This window comes from Oncorhynchus tshawytscha, linkage group LG22 (genome assembly GCF_018296145.1).
Source record: "Oncorhynchus tshawytscha isolate Ot180627B linkage group LG22, Otsh_v2.0, whole genome shotgun sequence".
NCBI lineage: Eukaryota > Metazoa > Chordata > Actinopteri > Salmoniformes > Salmonidae > Oncorhynchus > Oncorhynchus tshawytscha.
Window position 1 is genome coordinate 44,695,819 of NC_056450.1, and position 24,444 is coordinate 44,720,262.

The 24,444-nt window shown below is 46.3% G+C and overlaps 1 protein-coding gene across 1 annotated transcript in view; it reads right to left on the minus strand.

Moving 5' to 3' along the window:
- Window positions 1–3,725: 3,725 nt before the first annotated feature.
- The window catches only part of LOC112242496 (RNA-binding protein 10), a 63,917-nt gene continuing 43,198 nt past the window's right edge, over window positions 3,726–24,444 (minus strand). The window contains 6 exon segments of the mRNA XM_042304335.1: window positions 3,726–5,191; window positions 5,350–5,459; window positions 17,746–17,934; window positions 18,233–18,295; window positions 18,385–18,588; window positions 18,720–18,911. Coding sequence (XP_042160269.1) covers window positions 5,101–5,191; window positions 5,350–5,459; window positions 17,746–17,934; window positions 18,233–18,295; window positions 18,385–18,588; window positions 18,720–18,911 — 849 coding nt within the window. The 3' untranslated portion in view covers window positions 3,726–5,100.

The following is a 24,444-nucleotide window of genomic DNA, read 5'->3' on the forward strand; positions in this document are numbered from 1 at the left end:
GCCCCCTCCCTCCCTCTCTGACCTGTCGCCCCCTCCCCTCTGACCTGCCGCCCCCCTCCCTCTCTGACCTGCCGCCCCCTCCCTCTCTGACCTGCCGCCCCCCCCTCCCTCTCTGACCTGCCGCCCCCCCCTCCCTCCCTCTCTGACCTGTCGCCCCCCTCCCTCCCTCTCTGACCTGTCGCCCCCTCCCTCTCTGACCTGTCGCCCCCTCCCTCTCTGACCTGTCGCCCCCCTCCCTCTCTGACCTGTCGCCCCCTCCCTCTCTGACCTGCCGCCCCCTCCCTCTCTGACCTGCCGCCCCCCTCCCTCCCTCTCTGACCTGCCGCCCCCTCCCTCTCTGACCTGTCGCCCCCTCCCTCTCTGACCTGTCGCCCCCCCCTCCCTCTCTGACCTGTCGCCCCCTCCCTCTCTGACCTGTCGCCCCCCTCCCTCCCTCTCTGACCTGCCGCCCCCCCCTCCCTCCCTCTCTGACCTGCCGCCCCCTCCCTCCCTCTCTGACCTGCCGCCCCCCTCCCTCCCTCTCTGACCTGCCGCCCCCTCCCTCCCTCTCTGACCTGCCGCCCCCCTCCCTCCCTCTGACCTGCCGCCCCCCCCTCCCTCCCTCTCTGACCTGACACCCCTCCCTCCCTCTAGTCTGAGGTGTGATGACGAACCTTTCTCCACCTTCTCCTTCATTCCATTTCTATTGAAGATGAATTGTGTATTTGTCAGATTTCCTTTGTACCCATTTTTTTGTATCGCTCTTCATTCCAGTTGGTTCCGGGGTCTTTATTTTCTCTCTCCATTCCATGTGTTCTAACTGTTCCAAACCACCTGCTCATTCAGTCCTGACCTGTTTCTCCATCGCACGGTTACAGGTACACCGCCATCTTGGTTTCTCATTGAGCCGGCATGGTGTCTAACCACTGCTTGTTGTGGCCTTGTTTTTCACTGATGCAGGGAATTCACATGGTTTTTCACTGATGCAGGGAATTCACATGGTTTTTCACTGATGCAGGGAATTCACATGGTTTTTCACTGATGCAGGGAATTCACATGGTTTTCCACTGATGCAGGGAATTCACATGGTTTTTCACTGATGCAGGGAATTCACATGGTTTTTCACTGATGCAGGGAATTCACATGGTTTTTCACTGAATTCACATGGTTTTTCACTGATGCAGGGAATTCACATGGTTTTTCACTGAATTCACATGGTTTTTCACTGAATTCACATGGTTTTTCACTGATGCAGGGAATTCACATGGTTTTTCACTGATGCAGGGAATTCACATGGTTTTTCACTGATGCAGGGAATTCACATGGTTTTTCACTGATGCAGGGAATTCACATGGTTTTTCACTGATGCAGGGAATTCACATGGTTTTTCACTGATGCAGGGAATTCACATGGTTTTTCACTGATGCAGGGAATTCACATGGTTTTTCACTGATGCAGGGAATTCACATGGTTTTTCACTGATGCAGGGAATTCACATGGTTTTTCACTGATGCAGGGAATTCACATGGTTTTTCACTGAATTCACATGGTTTTTCACTGAATTCACATGGTTTTTCACTGATGCAGGGAATTCACATGGTTTTTCACTGAATTCACATGGTTTTTCACTGATGCAGGGAATTCACATTGTTTTTCACTGATGCAGGGAATTCACATGGTTTTTCACTGATGCAGGGAATTCACATGGTTTTCCACTGATGCAGGGAATTCACATGGTTTTCCACTGATGCAGGGAATTCACATTTGACAGACCAGAGTTGTAATGACATACTTACAAAAGAGCTGAATTTAAACTGCTATATAATATACTGTTCTCCTGACCTGTTGGTATCTGACCTTGATCTCTTCATGTCTGTTACTGTGTTACTCTGATGCTCCCAGGCCCTGTCAACTCATGGTTGGTTTGCATTGCCGTTGTTATGAATAAAAACCTGACCCAATGCTACTTGTAAAAACGTTTTATTGGCAGATGGATGTTGAATATGCTACGTGTGTGTGTGGACACCCCTTCTATTTCAGCCACATCTGTTGCTGACACGTGTAGAAAATCTAGCACACAGCCATGCAGTCTCCATAGACAAACATTGGCAGTAGCCTAGTGGTTAAAGCGTTGGGAGGTTTCTGGATCGAATCCTCGAGCTGACAAGGTTCAAATCTGTCGTTCTGCCCCTGAACAAGGCAGTTACACCCACTGTTCCCCTGAACAAGGCAGTTACACCCACTGTTCCCCTGAACAAGGCAGTTACACCCACTGTTCCCCTGAACAAGGCAGTTACACCCACTGTTCCCCTGAACAAGGCAGTTACACCCACTGTTCCTAGGACGTCATTGTAAATAATAATTAGTTTAACTGACTTGCCTAGTTAAACAAAGGTTGAAAAATGACCTTTAAGTGCTCCAGCAGGGCCCTGTTAGTAAATTACTACACTTTCAGCACCAGGCGCTGTCCATATTGATTCAGTTCTATTCTCTTGTTTTTAATCATGGACATATTCCCTCTCATATTGAAACTAAACTTTCACATGTTTGTTTTAAGCTGTTTATGGGGAATCATTTAACCGCCGTAGGTTTGAGATTCTTGTTTCCAAACGTTAGAAAATAACCATGTACCCATCACATCCCACATTATGTTAACGAAATCCCCATGTAACTCGTGTTTTTGTGTCTGGATTGGGAAGGTGTGAAACGCCTCCCTGTCCTACCACCCCACCCTCCAGACAGATCCCTGTCCCACCCTCCACCTGCCAGACAGATCCCTGTCCTACCACCCCACCCTCCACCTGCCAGACAGATCCCTGTCCCACCCTCCACCTGCCAGACAGATCCCTGTCCTACCATCCCACCCTTCACCTGCCAGACAGATCCCTGTCCTACCACCCCACCCTCCACCTGCCAGACAGATCCCTGTCCCACCCTCCACCTGCCAGACAGATCCCTGTCCTACCATCCCACCCTTCACCTGCCAGACAGATCCCTGTCCTACCACACCTGCCCATATGTCAGACAGATCCCTGTCCTACCACACCTGCCCATATGTCAGACAGATCCCTGTCCTACCACACCTGCCCATATGTCAGACAGATCCCTGTCCTACCACACCTGCCCATATGTCAGACAGATCCCTGTCCTACCACACCTGCCCATATGTCAGACAGATCCCTGTCCTACCACACCTGCCCATATGTCAGACAGAACCCTGTCCTACCACACCTGCCCATATGTCAGACAGATCCCTGTCCTACCACACCTGCCCATATGTCAGACAGATCCCTGTCCTACCACACCTGCCCATATGTCAGACAGATCCCTGTCCTACCACACCTGCCCATATGTCAGACAGATCCCTGTCCTACCACACCTGCCCATATGTCAGACAGATCCCTGTCCTACCACACCTGCCCATATGTCAGACAGATCCCTGTCCTACCACACCTGCCCATATGTCAGACAGATCCCTGTCCTACCATCCCACCCCACATGTCAGACAGATCCCTGTCCTACCATCCCACCCCACATCTCAGACAGATCCCTGTCCTACCATCCCACCCCACACCTGCCCATATGTCAGACAGATTCCTGTCCTACCACGCTCTGGTCTAAAGGGGTGCCCTGGATATAGGGCGCGGGTCTAAAGGGGTGCCCTGGATATAGGGCGCGGGTCTAAAGGGGTGCCCTGGATATAGGGCATCAAAGGCATTGTCGTGGAAATTCATACTGAGACAGACTTGGTCATTTCTTCAAACAATTATCTTTATTTAATATTGATTAGTTATTGCAATAATGAGACTAGTCAACCCCACAGTATTGACTGTTGGGCCGAGCAGCCTAACCTTTACAGACATGCAGAGTTCTTCATATAGCCGACACTAAGAATGCTTAGTCATGGCTGGTTCCACCCCTTCCATGCAGACCAAGGACCATCATAAGTCACTCGGGGTTCATCCTGTCGTTATCTACACAGGGTTGTTGTCTTAACCGCACCCTGGCTTAGTTTCCCAGTTGCAAGGATGATTTAGAGACAATGAGGGATTGTTTTACTCCTAAACTATCTCTAGTAAAACACATGATTCTCTCTGTAATGCAGTCTTTAACTCATTTCTCAGCTCAAGCCATCTCGGGTGACCATAAGCCCAGGTTAGCTGCTGGGAACTGGAGTGGAGCCCATGAAAACACAGACACTAGTACAGCAGAAATGTATTTAAAGAAGTATTAATATAAAACGCTCACAGCATTACATACTGTTTCCAATCAAACAAAAGGTGATGTATAGACCAGTGGTTCCCAACCTTTTCCGTTCTGGGGACCACCACATCACGGGTAAATGCTCTTATTAAGGATTACCGTTCGCCAAGTCACAGACTTGTTTCCACATCAAATATCTTAGTGTAGAGTCAATGTAACAGATTAAAGGCCTATTTCCATTGTAAAATTGCTTATAATATATATGTTGAGAATCGTTTATGCCAGTGGTTATCAAAAATGTCCTTTCTCTATCATCCGTGGCGTGCCGCTGTTGGTCAGCTCCATATTGATCTCCTATTGCGTTGATGTCATATATCGGCCTCCTCTGCAGCGATCAGATTTAAGTATCTGTCTGTAGATTTTCCCACTTAGGATTCGGGTGCCTCCTGAGTGGTGCAACGGTCTAAGGCGTCACGACAGACCTGGGTTCGATCCAAGGCTGTGTCGCAGGCCAATGAGGCGTCGCACTATTGGCCCAGTGTCGTCCGGGTTCGGGGATGTCCTCGTCTCATCGTGCTCAAGCGACTCCTGTGGCGGTCCGGGCGCAGTGCACGCTGACCAGGTGTTATGGTGTTTCCTCCGACACATTGGTGCGGCTGGCTTCCGGGTTAAGTGGACATTGTGTCAAGAAGCAGTGCGGCTTGGCAGGGTCGTGTTTCAGAGGACGCGTGGCTCTCGACCTTCGCCTCTCCAGAGTCCGTACGGGAGTTGCAGCGACGAAACGAACACCAAGAAAAAGGGGTAAAAAGTGTTTATTAAAAAATAGATTTGGATTCAGGAAGGGGAAGCTGATCCAAGATCTGTACAGACCTAGGGGAAACTTCACCCTGGAGCGGGTTAACAGTCAGGGGCTAGAGGTCAGTCCACTTGCATGTTACGTAGCAGCAGGCCATTCTTCACCCCTCCCTGCAGCATCCTGGCACCTAGACTACTGCCAGCCGTACCATCACTACAGAGAGATGGAGTGGGATGGAGGAAGTGAGGGGAAGAGAGAGGGAGAGGAGAGAGGAAGTGAGAGGAGAGAGAGAGGTGGTGGGAGAGAACATGTGTTGTGTGGAAGTTTGTGTGTTGTGTTGTGTTGTGTGTGTGTGTGAGAGCAGTGCTTACAGGGGGCTGTACTTCCTCTTCTTGGGGTCTGGTGGTTCGGTGGGAAGACCTTTCTCCCTCCTCTCCGCAGCTCCCCCCTCCTGCTGAGATGACCTCTGTTCCAGGTTTTGCTGAGGTTAGAGGTCAAAGAAATTGAATTGTAAATGTGTGCCATGTCAGTTATTTTACTGTTGTCTCCTCTTGTCTCGTGCTGTCAACGGTGTGACGGCCTTCTAATGCCAACTCTATAGTCTAATATCTCTTGTGTGTATGAACCCCTGGTAGACTAGCTGTTGTCATGGTGTCAGCTAATGGGGATCCTAATGCAGAATAAAGACTACAGGGTTAGGAGTCAGAGTATGATCGGAAGACTACAGGGTTAGGAGTCAGAGCATGATCGGAAGACTGAAGGGTCACGGTAGAGCAGGGCTCTCCAACCTTGTTCCTGGAGAGATACCCTCCTGTAGGTTTTAACTCCAACCCTGTTCCTTGAGAAATACCCTCCTGTAGGTTTTAACTCCAACCTTGTTCCTGGAGAGATACCCTCCTGTAGGTTTTAACTCCAACCCTGTTCCTTGAGAAATACCCTCCTGTAGGTTTTAACTCCAACCCTGTTCCTGGAGAGATCTACCACTATCAGATTAGAGCCATAATGGAGAATAGACATCTACCACTTTCAGATTAGAGGCATAAAGGAGACTAGACTTCTACCACCCCACTATCAGATTAGAGCCATAAAGGAGACTAGACAACTACCACCCCACTACCACTATCAGATTAGAGCCATAATGGAGACTAGACATCAACCACCCCACTACCATTGTCAGATAAGAGCAATAAGGGAGACTAGACATCTACCACTATCAGATTAGAGACATAAAGGAGACTAGACATCTACCACCCCACTATCAGATACGAGCCATAAAGGAGACTAGACATCAACAACTCCACTACCACTATCAGATGAGAGCCATAAAGGAGACTAGACATCTACCACTATCAGATTAGAGACATAAAGGAGACTAGACATCTACCACCCCACTATCAGATTAGAGCCATAAGGGAGACAAGACATCTACCACCCCACTACCACTATCAGATTAGAGCCATAAAGGAGACTAGACATCTACCACTATCAGATTAGAGACATAAAGGAGACTAGACATCTACCACCCCACTACCACTATCAGATTAGAGCCATAAAGGAGACTAGACATCTACCACCCCACTATCAGATTAGAGCCACAAAGGAGACTAGACATCTACCACCCCACTACCACTATGAGATTAGAGCCATAAAGGAGACTAGACATCTACCACCCAACTATCAGATTAGAGCCACAAAGGAGACTAGACATCTTCCACTACCACTATGAGATTGGAGCCATAAGGGAGACTAGACATCTACCACTATCAGATTAGAGCCACAAAGGAGACTAGACATCTTCCACCCCACTACCACTATGAGATTAGAGCCATAAGGGAGACTAGACATCTACCACTATCAGATTAGAGCCACAAAGGAGACTAGACATCTACCACCCCACTACCACTATCAGATTGGAGCCATAAAGGAGACTAGACATTATCACCCCACTACCACTATCAGATTAGAGCCATAAAGGAGACATCTACCACCCCACTATTAGATTAGAGCCATAAAGTAGACTCAACCTCTCCACCCCCTACCGCTATCAGATTAGAGCCACAAAGGAGACTAGCCATCTACCACCCACTATCAGATTAGAGGCATAAGGGAGACTAGACAACTACCACCCCACTATCAGATTAGAGCCAAAAAGGAGACTAGACATCTACCACCCCACTATCAGATTAGAGCCATAAAGGAGACCAGACATCTACCACTATCAGATTAGAGCCATAAAGGAGACTAGACATCTACCACCCCCTTACCACTATCAGATTAGAGCCATAAGGGAGACTAGACATCTACCACCCCACTATCAGATTAGAGCCATAAAGGAGACTAGACATCTACCACTATCATATTAGAGCCATAAAGGAATCATCTACCACCCCACTACCACTCTCAGATGAGAGCTATAAAGGAGACTAGACATCTGCCACTATCCGATTAGAGCCATAAAGGAGTCGTCTACCACCCCACTACCACTATCAGATTAGAGCCATAAAGGAGACCAGATATCTCCCACCCCACTATCAGATTACAGCCATAAAGGAATCATCTACCACCCCACTACCACTATCAGATTAGAGCCATAAAGGAGACTAGACATCTACCACCCCACTACCACTATCAGATTAGAGCCATAAAGGAGACTAGACATCTACCACCACACTACCACTATCAGATTAGAGCCATAAAGTAGACTCAACCTCTCCACCCCACTATCAGATTAGAGCCATAAAGGAGACCAGACATCTACCACTATCAGATTAGAGCCATAAAGGAGACTAGACATCTACCACCCCACTATCAGGTACGAGCCATAAAGGAGACTAGACATCAACCACCCCACTAACACTATCAGATTAGAGCCATAATGGAGACAGGACATCTACCACCCCACTACCACTATCAGATTAGAGCCATAAAGGAGACTAGACATCTACCACCCCACTATCAGATTAGAGCCATAAAGGAGACTAGACATCTACCACTATCAGATTAGAGACATACAGGAGACTAGACATCTACCACCCCACTACCACTATCAGATACGAGCCATAAAGGAGACTAGACATCAACCACCCCACTAACAGTATCAGATTAGAGCCATAAAGAAGACTAGACATCTACCACCCCACTATCAGATTAGAGCCATAAGGGAGACAAGACATCTACCACCCCACTACCACTATCAGATTAGAGCCATAAAGGAGACTAGACATCAACCACCCCACTAACAGTATCAGATTAGAGCCATAAAGAAGACTAGACATCTTCCTCCCCACTACCACTATCAGATTAGAGCCATAAAGGAGACTAGACATCTTCCTCCCCACTTCCACTATCAGATTAGAGCCATAAAGGAGACATCTACCACTATCAGATTACAGCCATAAAGAAGACGAGACATCTACCACCCCACTATCAGATTAGAGCCATAAAGTAGACTCAACCTCTCCACCCCCTACCTCTATCAGAGTAGAGCCATAAAGGACACTAGACATCTACCACTATCAGATTAGAGCCATAATGGAGACCAGACATCTTCCTCCCCACTACCACTATCAGATTAGAGCCATAAAGGACACTACACATCTCCCACTATCAGATTAGAGCCATAAAGGAGACTAGACATCTACCACCCCACTTCCACTATCAGATTAGAGCCATAAAGGAGACATCTACCACTATCAGATTACAGCCATAAAGAAGACGAGACATCTACCACCCCACTACCACTATCAGATTAGAGCCATAAAGGAGACTAGACATCTACCACCCCACTACCACTATCAGATTAGAGCCATAAAGGAGACTAGATATCTACCACCCCACTACCAGATTAGAGCCATAAAGGAGACTAGACATCTACCACCCCACTACCATTATCAGATTAGAGCAATAAAGTAGACTAGACATCTCCCACTATCAGATTAGAGCCACAAAGGAGACTAGCCATCTACCACCCCACTATCAGATTAGAGCCATAAAGTAGACTCAACCTCTCCACCCCCTACCTCTATCAGAGTAGAGCCATAAAGGACACTAGACATCTACCACTATCAGATTAGAGCCATAATGGAGACTAGACATCTACCACCCCACGACCACTATCAGATTAGAGCCATACAGGAGACTAGACATCTACCACCCCACTAACACTATCAGATTAGAGCCATAATGGAGACTAGACATCTACCACCCCACTATCAGATTAGAGCCACGAAGGAGAATAGCCATCTACCACCCCACTACCAGATTAGAGCCATAATGGAGACTAGACATCTACCACCCCACTACCACTATCAGATTAGAGCCATAAAGGAGACTAGACATCTACCACTATCAGATTAGAGCCATGAAGGAGACTAGACATCTACCACCCCCTTACCACTATCAGATTAGAGCCATAAGGGAGACTAGACATCTACCACCCCACTATCAGATTAGAGCCATAAAGGAGACTAGACATCTACCACTATCATATTAGAGCCATAAAGGAATCATCTACCACCCCACTACCACTATCAGATTAGAGCCATAAAGGAGACTAGACATCTACCACTATCAGATTAGAGCCATAAAGGAGTCATCCCCCCCCCCACTACCACTATCAGATTAGAGCCATAAAGGAGTCATCTACCACCCCACTACCACGATCAGATTAGAGCCATAAAGGAGACTAGACATCTACCACTATCAGATTAGAGCCATAAAGGAGACTAGACATCTACAACCCCACTACCACTATCAGATTAGAGCCATAAAGGAGACATCTACCACCCCAATACCACTATCAGATTAGAGCCATAAATGAGACATCTACCACCCCATTACCACTATCAGATTAGAGCCATAAAGGAGACTAGACATCTACCACCCCACTACCACTGTCAAATTAGAGCCATAAAGTAGACTCAACCTCTCCACCTCTACCACTATCAGATTATAGCCATAAGGGACACTAGACACCAACCACTATCAGATTAGAGACATAAAGGAGACTAAACATCTACCACCCCAATACCACTACCAGATTAGAGCCATACGGGAGACTAGACATCTACCACTATCAGATTAGAGCCATAAAGGAGACTAGACATCTACCACCCCTTTACCACTATCAGATTAGAGCCATAAGGGAGACTAGACATCTACCACCCCACTATCAGATTAGAGCCATAAAGGAGACCAGACATCTCCCACCCCACTACCACTATCAGGTTACAGCCATAAAGGAATCATCTCCCACCCCACTACCACTATCAGATTAGAGCCACGAAGGAGAATAGCCATCTACCACCCCACTATCAGATTAGAGACATAATGGAGTCATCTACCACCCCACTACCAGATTAGAGCCATAATGGAGACTAGACATCTACCACCCCACTACCACTATCAGATTAGAGCCATAAGGGAGACTAGACATCTACCACCCCACTATCAGATTAGAGCCATAAAGGAGACTAGACATCTACCACTATCATATTAGAGCCATAAAGGAATCATCTACCACCCCACTACCACTATCAGATTAGAGCCATAAAGGAGACTAGACATCTACCACTATCAGATTAGAGCCATAAAGGAGTCATCCCCCCACTACCACTATCAGATTAGAGCCATTAAGGAGTCATCTACCACCCCACTACCACGATCAGATTAGAGCCATAAAGGAGACTAGACATCTACCACTATCAGATTAGAGCCATAAAGGAGACTAGATATCTACCACCCCACTACCAGATTAGAGCCATAAAGGAGACTAGACATCTACCACCCCACTACCATTATCAGATTAGAGCAATAAAGTAGACTAGACATCTCCCACTATCAGATTAGAGCCACAAAGGAGACTAGCCATCTACCACCCCACTATCAGATTAGAGCCATAAAGTAGACTCAACCTCTCCACCCCCTACCTCTATCAGAGTAGAGCCATAAAGGACACTAGACATCTACCACTATCAGATTAGAGCCATAATGGAGACTAGACATCTACCACCCCACGACCACTACCAGATTAGAGCCATACGGGAGACTAGACATCTACCACTATCAGATTAGAGCCATAAGGGAGACTAGACATCTACCACCCCACTATCAGATTAGAGCCATAAAGGAGACCAGACATCTCCCACCCCACTACCACTATCAGGTTACAGCCATAAAGGAATCATCTCCCACCCCACTACCACTATCAGATTAGAGCCATAAAGGAGACTAGATATCTACCACTATCAGATTAGAGCCATAATGGAGACTAGACATCTACCACCCCACTACCACTATCAGATTAGAGCCACGAAGGAGACTAGCCATCTACCACCCCAATATCAGATTAGAGCCATAAAGGAGACCAGACATCTACCACTATCAGATTAGAGCCATAAAGGAGACTAGACATCTACCACCCCCTTACCACTATCAGATTAGAGCCATAAGGGAGACTAGACATCTACCACCCCACTATCAGATTAGAGCCATAAAGGAGACTAGACATCTACCACCCCCTTACCACTATCAGATTAGAGCCATAAGGGAGACTAGACATCTACCACCCCACTATCAGATTAGAGCCATAAAGGAGACTAGACATCTACCACTATCAGATTAGAGCCATAAAGGAATCATCTACCACCCCACTACCACTATCAGATTAGAGCCATAAAGGAGACTAGACATCTACAACCCCACTACCACTATCAGATTAGAGCCATAAAGGAGACATCTACCACCCCATTACCACTATCAGATTAGAGCCATAAAGGAGACTAGACATCTACCACCCCACTACCACTATCAGATTAGAGCCATAAAGTAGACTCAACCTCTCCACCCCACTATCAGATTAGAGCCATAAGGGAGACTAGACATCTACCACTATCAGATTAGAGACATAAAGGAGACTAGACATCTACCACCCCACTACCACTATCAGATTAGAGCCATAAAGGAGACTAGACATCTACAACCCCACTACCACTATCAGATTAGAGACATAATGGAGTCATCTACCACCCCACTACCAGATTAGAGCCATAATGGAGACTAGACATCTACCACCCCACTACCACTATCAGATTAGAGCCACGAAGGAGAATAGCCATCTACCACCCCACTATCAGATTAGAGACATAATGGAGTCATCTACCACCCCACTACCAGATTAGAGCCATAATGGAGACTAGACATCTACCACCCCACTACCACTATCAGATTAGAGCCATAAAGGAGACTAGACATCTACCACCCCCTTACCACTATCAGATTAGAGCCATATAGGAGACCAGACATCTACCACTATCAGATTAGAGCCATGAAGGAGACTAGACATCTACCACCCCCTTACCACTATCAGATTAGAGCCATAAGGGAGACTAGACATCTACCACCCCACTACCACTGTCAGATTAGAGCCATAAAGTAGACTCAACCTCTCCACCCCCTACCACTATCAGATTAGAGCCATAAAGTAGACTCAACCTCTCCACCTCTACCACTATCAGATTATAGCCATAAGGGACACTAGACACCAACCACTATCAGATTAGAGACATAAAGGAGACTAGACATCTACCACCCCAATACCACTACCAGATTAGAGCCATACGGGAGACTAGACATCTACCACTATCAGATTAGAGCCATAAAGGAGACTAGACATCTACCACCCCCTTACCACTATCAGATTAGAGCCATAAGGAGACTAGACATCTACCACCCCACTATCAGATTAGAGCCATAAAGGAGACCAGACATCTCCCACCATCAGATTACAGCCATAAAGGAATCATCTCCCACCCCACTACCACTATCAGATTAGAGCCATAAAGGAGACTAGATATCTACCACTATCAGATTAGAGCCATAATGGAGACTAGACATCTACCACCACACTACCACTATCAGATTAGAGCCACAAAGGAGACTAGCCATCTACCACCCCACTATCAGATTAGAGACATAATGGAGTCATCTACCACCCCACTACCAGATTAGAGCCATAATGGAGACTGGACATCTACCACCCCACTACCACTATCAGATTAGAGCCACGAAGGAGACTAGCCATCTACCACCCCAATATCAGATTAGAGCCATAAAGGAGACTAGACATCTACCACTATCAGATTAGAGCCATGAAGGAGACTAGACATCTACCACCCCCTTACCACTATCAGATTAGAGCCATAAGGGAGACTAGACATCTACCACCCCACTATCAGATTAGAGCCATAAAGGAGACTAGACATCTACTACTATCATATTAGAGCCATATAGGAATCATCTACCACCCCACTACCACTATCAGATTAGAGCCATAAAGGAGTCATCTACCACCCCACTACCACTATCAGATTAGAGCCATAAAGGAGACATCTACCACCCCAATACCACTATCAGATTAGAGCCATAAATGAGACATCTACCACCCCATTACCACTATCAGATTAGAGCCATAAATGAGACATCTACCACCCCATTACCACTATCAGATTAGAGCCATAATGGAGACTAGACATCTACCACCCCACTACCACTATCAGATTAGAGCCATAAAGTAGACTCAACCTCTCCACCCCACTATCAGATTAGAGCCACAAAGGAGACTAGCCATCTACCACCCCACTATCAGATTAGAGACATAATGGAGTCATCTACCACCCCACTACCAGATTAGAGCCATAATGGAGACTAGACATCTACCACCCCACTACCACTATCAGATTAGAGCCATAAAGTAGACTAGACATCTACCACCCCACTATCAGATTAGAGCCACGAAGGAGACTAGCCATCTACCACCCCAATATCAGATTAGAGCCATAATGGAGACTAGACATCTACCACCCCACTACCACTATCAGATTAGAGCCATAAAGTAGACTAGACATCTACCACCCCACTACCACTATCAGATTAGAGCCACGAAGGAGACTAGCCATCTACCACCCCAATATCAGATTAGAGCCATAAAGGAGACCAGACATCTACCACTATCAGATTAGAGCCATAAAGGAGACTAGACATCTACCACCCCCTTACCACTATCAGATTAGAGCCATAAGGAGACTAGACATCTACCACCCCACTATCAGTTAGATTAGAGCCAAAAGGGAGAATAGACATCTACCACCCCACTACCACTATCAGATTAGAGCCATAAGGGAGGCGAGACATCTACCACCCCACTATCAGATTAGAGCCGTAAGGGAGCCCAGACATCTACCACTATCAGATTAGAGCCGTATCAGATTAGAGCCAGAAGGGAGACTAGACATCTAACACCCAACTACCACAATCAAATTACAGCCATAAAGGAGACTATACATCTACCACCCCACTACCACTATCAGATTAGAGCCATAAAGGAGACTAGACATCTACCACCCCACTACCACTATCAGATTAGAGCCATAAAGGAGACTAGACATCTACAACCCCACTACCACTATCAGATTAGAGCCATAAAGGAGACATCTACCACCCCAATACCACTATCAGATTAGAGCCATAAATGAGACATCTACCACCCCATTACCACTATCAGATTAGAGCCATAAAGGAGACTAGACATCTACCACCCCACTACCACTATCAGATTAGAGCCATAAAGTAGACTCAACCTCTCCACCCCACTATCAGATTAGAGCCATAAGGGAGACTAGACATCTACCACTATCAGATTAGAGCCATAAAGGAATCATCTACCACCCCACTACCACTATCAGATTAGAGCCATAAAGGAGACTAGACATCTACCACTATCAGATTAGAGCCATAAAGGAGTCATCTGCCCCCCCACTACCACTATCAGATTAGAGCCATAAAGGAGTCATCTACCACCCCACTACCACGATCAGATTAGAGCCATAAAGGAGACTAGACATCTACCACTATCAGATTAGAGCCATAAAGGAGACATCTACCACCCCAATACCACTATCAGATTAGAGCCATAAATGAGACATCTACAACCCCACTACCACTATCAGATTAGAGCCATAAAGGAGACATCTACCACCATCAGATTAGAGCCATAAATGAGACATCTACCACCCCATTACCACTATCAGATTAGAGCCATAAAGGAGACTAGACATCTATCACCCCACTACCACTGTCAGATTAGAGCCATAAAGTAGACTCAACCTCTCCACCCCCTACCACTATCAGATTAGAGCCATAAAGTAGACTCAACCTCTCCACCTCTACCACTATCAGATTATAGCCATAAGGGACACTAGACACCAACCACTATCAGATTAGAGACATAAAGGAGACTAGACATCTACCACCCCAATACCACTACCAGATTAGAGCCATACGGGAGACTAGACATCTACCACTATCAGATTAGAGCCATAAAGGAGACTAGACATCTACCACCCCCTTACCACTATCAGATTAGAGCCATAAGGGAGACTAGACATCTACCACCCCACTATCAGATTAGAGCCATAAAGGAGACCAGACATCTCCCACCATCAGATTACAGCCATAAAGGAATCATCTCCCACCCCACTACCACTATCAGATTAGAGCCATAAAGGAGACTAGATATCTACCACTATCAGATTAGAGCCATAATGGAGACTAGACATCTACCACCACACTACCACTATCAGATTAGAGCCACAAAGGAGACTAGCCATCTACCACCCCACTACCACTATCAGATTAGAGCCATAAAGGAGTCATCTACCACCCCAATACCACTATCAGATTAGAGCCATAAATGAGACATCTACCACCCCATTACCACTATCAGATTAGAGCCATAAACGAGACATCTACCACCCCATTACCACTATCAGATTAGAGCCATAATGGAGACTAGACATCTACCACCCCACTACACTATCAGATTAGAGCCATAAAGGAGACTAGACATCTACCACCCCACTACCACTATCAGATTAGAGCCATAAAGTAGACTCAACCTCTCCACCCCACTATCAGATTAGAGCCATAAGGGAGACTAGACATCTACCACCCCACTACCACTATCAGATTAGAGCCACAAAGGAGACTAGCCATCTACCACCCCACTATCAGATTAGAGACATAATGGAGTCATCTACCACCCCACTACCAGATTAGAGCCATAATGGAGACTAGACATCTACCACCCCACTACCAGATTAGAGCCACGAAGGAGACTAGCCATCTACCACCCCACTATCAGATTAGAGCCATAATGGAGACTAGACATCTACCACCCACTACCACTATCAGATTAGAGCCGTAAAGGAGACTAGACATCTACCACTATCAGATTATAGCCAAAAAGGATACATCTACCACCCCACTACCACTATCAGATTAGAGCCATAAAGGAGACTAGATATCTACCACTATCAGATTAGAGCCATAATGGAGACTAGACATCTACCACCACACTACCACTATCAGATTAGAGCCACAAAGGAGACTAGCCATCTACCACCCCACTATCAGATTAGAGACATAATGGAGTCATCTACCACCCCACTACCAGATTAGAGCCATAATGGAGACTGGACATCTACCACCCCACTACCACTATCAGATTAGAGCCACGAAGGAGACTAGCCATCTACCACCCCAATATCAGATTAGAGCCATAAAGGAGACCAGACATCTACCACTATCAGATTAGAGCCATGAAGGAGACTAGACATCTACCACCCCCTTACCACTATCAGATTAGAGCCATAAGGGAGACTAGACATCTACCACCCCACTATCAGATTAGAGCCATAAAGGAGACTAGACATCTACTACTATCATATTAGAGCCATATAGGAATCATCTACCACCCCACTACCACTATCAGATTAGAGCCATAAAGGAGTCATCTACCACCCCACTACCACTATCAGATTAGAGCCATAAAGGAGACATCTACCACCCCAATACCACTATCAGATTAGAGCCATAAATGAGACATCTACCACCCCATTACCACTATCAGATTAGAGCCACAAATGAGACATCTACCACCCCATTACCACTATCAGATTAGAGCCATAATGGAGACTAGACATCTACCACCCCACTACACTATCAGATTAGAGCCATAAAGGAGACTAGACATCTACCACCCCACTACCACTATCAGATTAGAGCCATAAAGTAGACTCAACCTCTCCACCCCACTATCAGATTAGAGCCATAAGGGAGACTAGACATCTACCACCCCACTACCACTATCAGATTAGAGCCACAAAGGAGACTAGCCATCTACCACCCCACTATCAGATTAGAGACATAATGGAGTCATCTACCACCCCACTACCAGATTAGAGCCATAATGGAGACTAGACATCTACCACCCCACTACCAGATTAGAGCCACGAAGGAGACTAGCCATCTACCACCCCACTATCAGATTAGAGCCATAATGGAGACTAGACATCTACCACCCACTACCACTATCAGATTAGAGCCGTAAAGGAGACTAGACATCTACCACTATCAGATTATAGCCAAAAAGGATACATCTACCACCCCATTACCACTATCAGATTAGAGCCATAAAGGAGACTAGACATCTACCACTATCAGATTATAGCCATAAAGGAGACATCTACCACCCCACTACCACTATCAGATTAGAGCCATAAATGAGTCATCTACCACCCCACTACCACTATCAGATTAGAGCCATAAAGGAGACATCTACCACCCCATTACCACTATCAGATTAGAGCCATAAAGGAGACATCTACCACTCTAATACCACCTCACTACATGCATAGGTGTGTTATAAGCACCTTGTGTAGCTCTGAGAGCTGCTGGTGTCGTATGAGAGCCTCCTTGTTGGGGAACTGTCTCCTACACAGCAGACAGGCTAGCTTAGCCCAGTCTGTCATCCTCTCATCCTTCTCTCCTCGTTCCTCTCCCTCGCTGTCCGTCTCTCCATTGTAGGCCGGCACCAAACCCTGCACCTGAGAAGGGGAGCGCTACAGAGAGAGGGAGAGAAAAAACAAATAGGTCAAGGGAGATGGCAGATATAGAAAAAGAGGGGAAACAGTAGAATAGAGAGAGGCAGAGAGAGACAGAGAGACAGAGAGACAGAGAGACACAGAGACACAGAGACAGAGAGACACAGACAGAGAGAAAGACAGAGAGAGAAAGACAGAGAGACAGTGAGAGAGACAGAGAGAGACAGAGAGACAGAGAGAGAGACACAGAGACAGAGAGAGCGAGAAAGAGAGAGACACAGAGAGAGAGACAGAGAGAGAGAGAAGGGGGGTGTACCTCTCTGTGGTCTGTGTGTCTGAGCTGGTCCAGGATGATCTGAGCTCTTTCAGATAACGCCCCCTACAGGCCACAGACAAGAAAAGTCACTGGCTCTGTGTGTGTGTATGTGTGTGTATGTGTGTGTGTGTATGTGTGTGTGTGTGTGTTACCTTCTTCTCCAGGACAGCATATCCGGCGTCTGCGCTGGCGGACTCTCTGCGGTCGTCAAGGCGACCGAGTCCAGGAGCCCAGGTGTCACCAGGGGAAAGAGCCATAGAGGCCACAGGGGTCACGGAGGAGGAAGAGGAGAGAGAGCGAACGTTCTCCTTCTGTCTGTTCAGACTCTTAGCCCAACGCTCCATGTTCTTCGCTATCTGAGAACACACAACATAGCTTAGTGTTCACGCCTGCATATGTGTGAATGTGAGCGTATGGTGTGTGTGTGTACGGTGTGTGTATATTGTGTGTACAGTGTTTTGTGTGTTGTGCTGTGTGTGTGTGTTACCTGTTGTGCTGTCTTGTTTTTGGGCTTGTCTTTCTTCTCCTTGCCCCCGAGGGCAGCAGAGGGGGGGTTAGAGGGGGCGGTGTTATCACCAGGGGCAACAACAGTCTCAGTTGATTGGGCGGGAGCTGGAATATATGTCTGCTTCTCTCCGTCCCAGTACATATACTGCTGAGTGACCCTGTTATAGTAGTACTAGAGACAGAGAGGGGGGAGGGAGGGAGGTGGAGAAGTGAGGGGGAGGGAGGGGGTGGGAGAGGTGAGGAGGAAGAGATTAGTTCATATTTTTACTGCCAAGTGTATGATGTTTGTGTGTGTCACTGAGTTGAGTTGTTTAAACTCACTCAAGTTGAGATATACAATCAAGATATACCGTTGGGATATACCATTGAGATATACTGTGGGGATATACCGTTGAGATATACCGTCAGGATATACCGTTGAGATATACCGTCAGGATATACCGTTGAGATATACCGTTGAGATATACCGTCAGGATATACCGTTGAGATATACCGTCAGGATATCCCGTTGAGATATACCGTCAGGATATACCGTTGAGATATACCGTCAGGATATACCGTTGAGATATACTGTCGGGATATACCGTCAGGATATACCGTTGAGATATACCGTCAGGATATACCGTTGAGATATACTGTCGGGATATACCGTCAGGATATACCGTCGAGATATACCGTCGAGATATACCGTTGAGATATACCGTCGAGATATACCATTGAGATATACTGTCGGAGTACAGATAGAGGGTCGTAGTAGAGTATGTGCTACCTGTGAGTTAGGGTCGTAGTAGAGTATGTGCTACCTGTGAGTTAGGGTCGTAGTAGAGTATGTGCTACCTGTGAGTTAGGGTCGTAGTAGAGTATGTGCTACCTGTGAGTTAGGGTCGTAGTAGAGTCCAGTTAGAGGGTCGTACGTCATCACGTCATTTCCGGTCACAACCTGCAGACTTGTTTACGTGTTGCTGTGCGTTTTGTTGCCAACCTATTTTGCTACCTGACAACTTTACGGTTTTTACTTTTTAATTACCGTTTATATTTATACCGACGTTAAGGCTAATCTGAAGATGGTGCTGGCTAAAGCTAAAACTGGCGAGTGTAGAGAGTATAGAGATATTGTTATCCACGTCGGCACCAACAATGTTAGGATGAAACAGTCAGAGATCACCAAGCGCAACATAGCTTCTGCGTGTAAATCAGCTAGAAAGATGTTTCGGCATCGAGTAATTGTCTCTGGCCCCCTCCCAGTTAGGGGAAGTGATGAGCTCTACAGCAGAGTCTCACAACTCAATCGCTGGTTGAAAACTGTTTTCTGCCCCTCCCAAAAGTTAGAATTTGTAGATAATTGGCCCTCTTTCTGGGACTCACCCACAAACAGGACCAAGCCTGACCTGCTGAGGAGTGACGGACTCCATCCTAGCTGGAGGGGTGCTCTCATCTTATCTACCAACATAGACAGGGCTCTAACTCCTCTAGCTCCACAATGAAATAGGGTGCAGGCCAGGCAGCAGGCTGTTAGCCAGCCTGCCAGCACAGTGGAGTCTGCCACTATCACAGTCAGTGTAGCCAGCTCAGCTATCCCCATTGAGACAGTGTCTGTGCCTCGACCTGGGTTGGGCAAAACTAAACATGGCGGTGTTCACCTTAGCAATCTCACTAGGATAAAGACCTCCATTCCTGTCATTATTGAAAGAGATTTTGATACCTCACATCTCAAAATAGGGCTACTTAATGTTAGATCCCTTACTTCAAAGGCAATTATAGTCAACGAACTAATCACTGACCATAATCTTGATGTGATTGGCCTGACTGAAACATGGCTTAAGCCTGATGAATTTACTGTGTTAAATGAGGCCTCACCTCCTGGCAACACTAGTGAACATATCCCCCGTGCATCCCGCTAAGGCGGAGGTGTTGCTAACATTTACGATAGCAAATTTCAATTTACAAAAAAAAAAATGACGTTTTCGTCTTTTGAGCTTCTAGTCATGAAATCTATGCAGCCTACTCAATCACTTTTTATAGCTACTGTTTACAGGCCTCCTGGGCCATATACAGCATTCCTCACTGAGTTCCCTGAATTCCTATCGAACCTTATAGTCATAGCAGATAATATTCTAATCTTTGGTGACTTTAATATTCACATGAAAAAGTCCACAGACCCACTCCAAAAGGCTTTCGGAGCCATCATCGACTCAGTGGGTTTTGTCCAACATGTCTCTGGACCCACTCACTGTCACAGTCATACGCTGGATCTAGTTTTGTCCCATGGAATAAATGTTGTGGATCTTAATGTTTTTCCTCATAATCCTGGACTATCGGACCACTATTTTATTACGTTTGCAATTGCAACAAATAATCTGCTCAGACCCCAACCAAGGAACATCAAAAGTCGTGCTATAAATTCACAGACAACAAAAAGATTCCTTGATGTCCTTCCAGATTCCCTCTGTCTACCCAAGGACGCCAGAGGACAAAAATCAGTTAACCACCTAACTGAGGAACTCAATTTAACCTTGCGCAATACCCTAGATGCAGTTGCACCCCTAAAAACTAAACATTTCTCATAAGAAACTAGCTCCCTGGTAGACAGAAAATACCCGAGCTCTGAAGCAAGCTTCCAGAAAATTGGAACGGAAATGGCGCCACACCAAACTGGAAGTCTTCAGACTAGCTTGGAAAGACAGTACCGTGCAGTATCGAAGAGCCCTCACTGCTGCTCCACCAAACTGGAAGTCTTCCGACTAGCTTGGAAAGACAGTACCGTGCAGTACCGAAGAGCCCTCACTGCTGCTCCACCAAACTGGAAGTCTTCCGACTAGCTTGGAAGGACGGTACCGTGCAGTATCGAAGAGCCCTCACTGCTGCTCCACCAAACTGGAAGTCTTCTGACTAGCTTGGAAAGACAGTACCGTGCAGTATCGAAGAGCCCTCACTGCTGCTCGATCATCCTATTTTTCTAACTTAATTGAGGAAAATAAGAACAATCCGAAATTCCTTTTTGATACTGTAGCAAAGCTAACTAAAAAGCAGCATTCCCCAAGAGAGGATGACTTTCACTTTAGCAGTGATAAATTCATGAACTTCTTTGAGGAAAAGATAATGATTATTAGAAAGCAAATTACGGACTCCTCTTTAAATCTGCATATTCCTTCAAAGCTCAGTTGTCCTGAGTCTGCACAACTCTCCCAGGACCTAGGATCAAGAGAGACGCTCAAGTGTTTTAGTACTATATCTCTTGACACAATGATGAAAATAATCATGGCCTCTAAACCTTCAAGCTGCAAACTGGACCCTATTCCAAGTAAACTACTGAAAGAGCTGCTTCCTGTGCTTGGCCCTCCTATGTTGAACATAATAAACGGCTCTCTATCCACCGGATGTGTACCAACCTCACTAAAAGTGGCAGTAATAAAGCCTCTCTTGAAAAAGCCAAACCTTGACCCAGAAAATATAAAAAACTATAGGCCTATATCGAATCTTCTATTCCTCTCAAAAATTTTAGAAAAGGCTGTTGCGCAGCAACTTACTGCCTTCCTGAAGACAAACAATGTATACAAAATGCTTCAGTCTGGTTTTAGACCCCATCATAGCACTGAGACGGCACTTGTGAAGGTGGTAAATGACATTTTAATGGCATCGGACCGAGGCTCTGCATCTGTCCTCGTGCTCCTAGACCTTAGTGCTGCTTTTGATACCATTGATCACCACATTCTTTTGGAGAGATTGGAAACCCAAATTGGTCTACACGGACAAGTTCTGGCCTGGTTTAGATCTTATCTGTCGGAAAGATATCAGTTTGTCTCTGTGAATGGTTTGTCCTCTGACAAATCTACTGTAAATTTCGGTGTTCCTCAAGGTTCCGTTTTGGGACCACTATTGTTTTCACTATATATTTTACCTCTTGGGGATGTTATTCGAAAACATAATGTTAATTTTCACTGCTATGCGGATGACACACAGCTGTACATTTCAATGAAACATGGTGAAGCCCCAAAATTGCCCTTGCTAGAAGCATGTGTTTCAGACGTAAGGAAGTGGATGGCTGCAAACGTTCTACTTTTAAACTCGGACAAAACAGAGATGCTTGTTCTAGGTCCCAAGAAACAAAGAGATCTTCTGTTGAATCTGACAATTAATCTTAATGGTTGTACAGTCGTCTCAAATAAAACTGTGAAGGACCTCGGCGTTACTCTGGACCCTGATCTCTCATTTGAAGAACATATCAAGACCATTTCAAGGACAGCTTTTTTCCATCTACGTAATATTGCAAAAATCAGAAACTTTCTGTCCAAAAATGATGCAGAAAAATGTATCCATGCTTTTGTCACTTCTAGGTTAGACTACTGCAATGCTCTACTTTCCGGCTACCCGGATAAAGCACTAAATAAACTTCAGTTGGTGCTAAATACGGCTGCTAGAATCCTGACTTGAACCAAAAAATTTGATCATATTACTCCAGTGCTAGCCTCTCTACACTGGCTTCCTGTCAAAGCAAGGGCTGATTTCAAGGTTTTACTGCTAACCTACAAAGCATTACATGGGCTTGCTCCTACCTATCTCTCAAATTTGGTCCTGCCGTACATACCTACACATACGCTACGGTCACAAGACGCAGGCCTCCTAATTGTCCCTAGAATTTCTAAGCAAACAGCTGGAGGCAGGGCTTTCTCCTATAGAGCTCCATTTTTATGGAACGGTCTGCCTACCCATGTCAGAGACGCAAACTCGGTCTCAACCTTTAAGTCCTTACTGAAAACTTATCTCTTCAGTGGGTCATATGATTGAGTGTAGTCTGGCCCAGGAGTGGGAAGGTGAACGGAAAGGCTCTGGAGCAACGAACCGCCCTTGCTGTCTCTGCCTGGCCGGTTCCCCTCTTCCCACTGGGATTCTCTGCCTCTAACCCTATTACAGGGGCTGAGTCACTGGCTTACTGGGGCTCTCTCATGCCGTCCCTGGAAGGGGTGCGTCACCTGAGTGGGTTGATTCACTGATGTGGTCATCCCTTGGGTTGTGCCAAGGCGGAGATCTTTGTGGGCTATACTCAGCCTTGTCTTAGGATGGTAAGTTGGTGGTTGAAGATATCCCTCTAGTGGTGTGGGGGCTGTGCTTTGGCAAAGTGGGTGGGGTTATATCCTTCCTGTTTGGCCCTGTCTGGGGTGTCCTCGGATGGGGCCACAGTGTCTCCTGACCCCTCCTGTCTCAGCCTCCAGTATTTATGCTGCAGTAGTTAATGTGTCGGGGGGCTAGGGTAAGTTTGTTGTATCTGGAGTACCTCTCCTGTCCTATTCGGTGTCCTGTGTGAATCTAAGTGTGCGTTCTCTAATTCTCTCTTTCTCTCTCTCTCTCTCTCTCTCGGAGGACCTGAGCCCTAGGACCATGCCCCAGGACTACCTGACATGATGACTACTTGCTGTCCCCAGTCCACCTGACCGTGCTGCTGCTCCAGTTTCAACTGTTCTGCCTTATTATTATATGACCATGCTGGTCATTTATGAACATTTGAACATCTTGGCCATGTTCTGTTGTAATCTCCACCCGGCACAGCCAGAAGAGGACTGGCCACCCCACATAGCCTGGTTCCTCTCTAGGTTTCTTCCTAGGTTTTGGCCTTTCTAGGGAGTTTTTCCTAGCCACCGTGCTTCTACACCTGCATTGCTTGCTGTTTGGGGTTTTAGGCTGGGTTTCTGTACAGCACTTTGAGATAT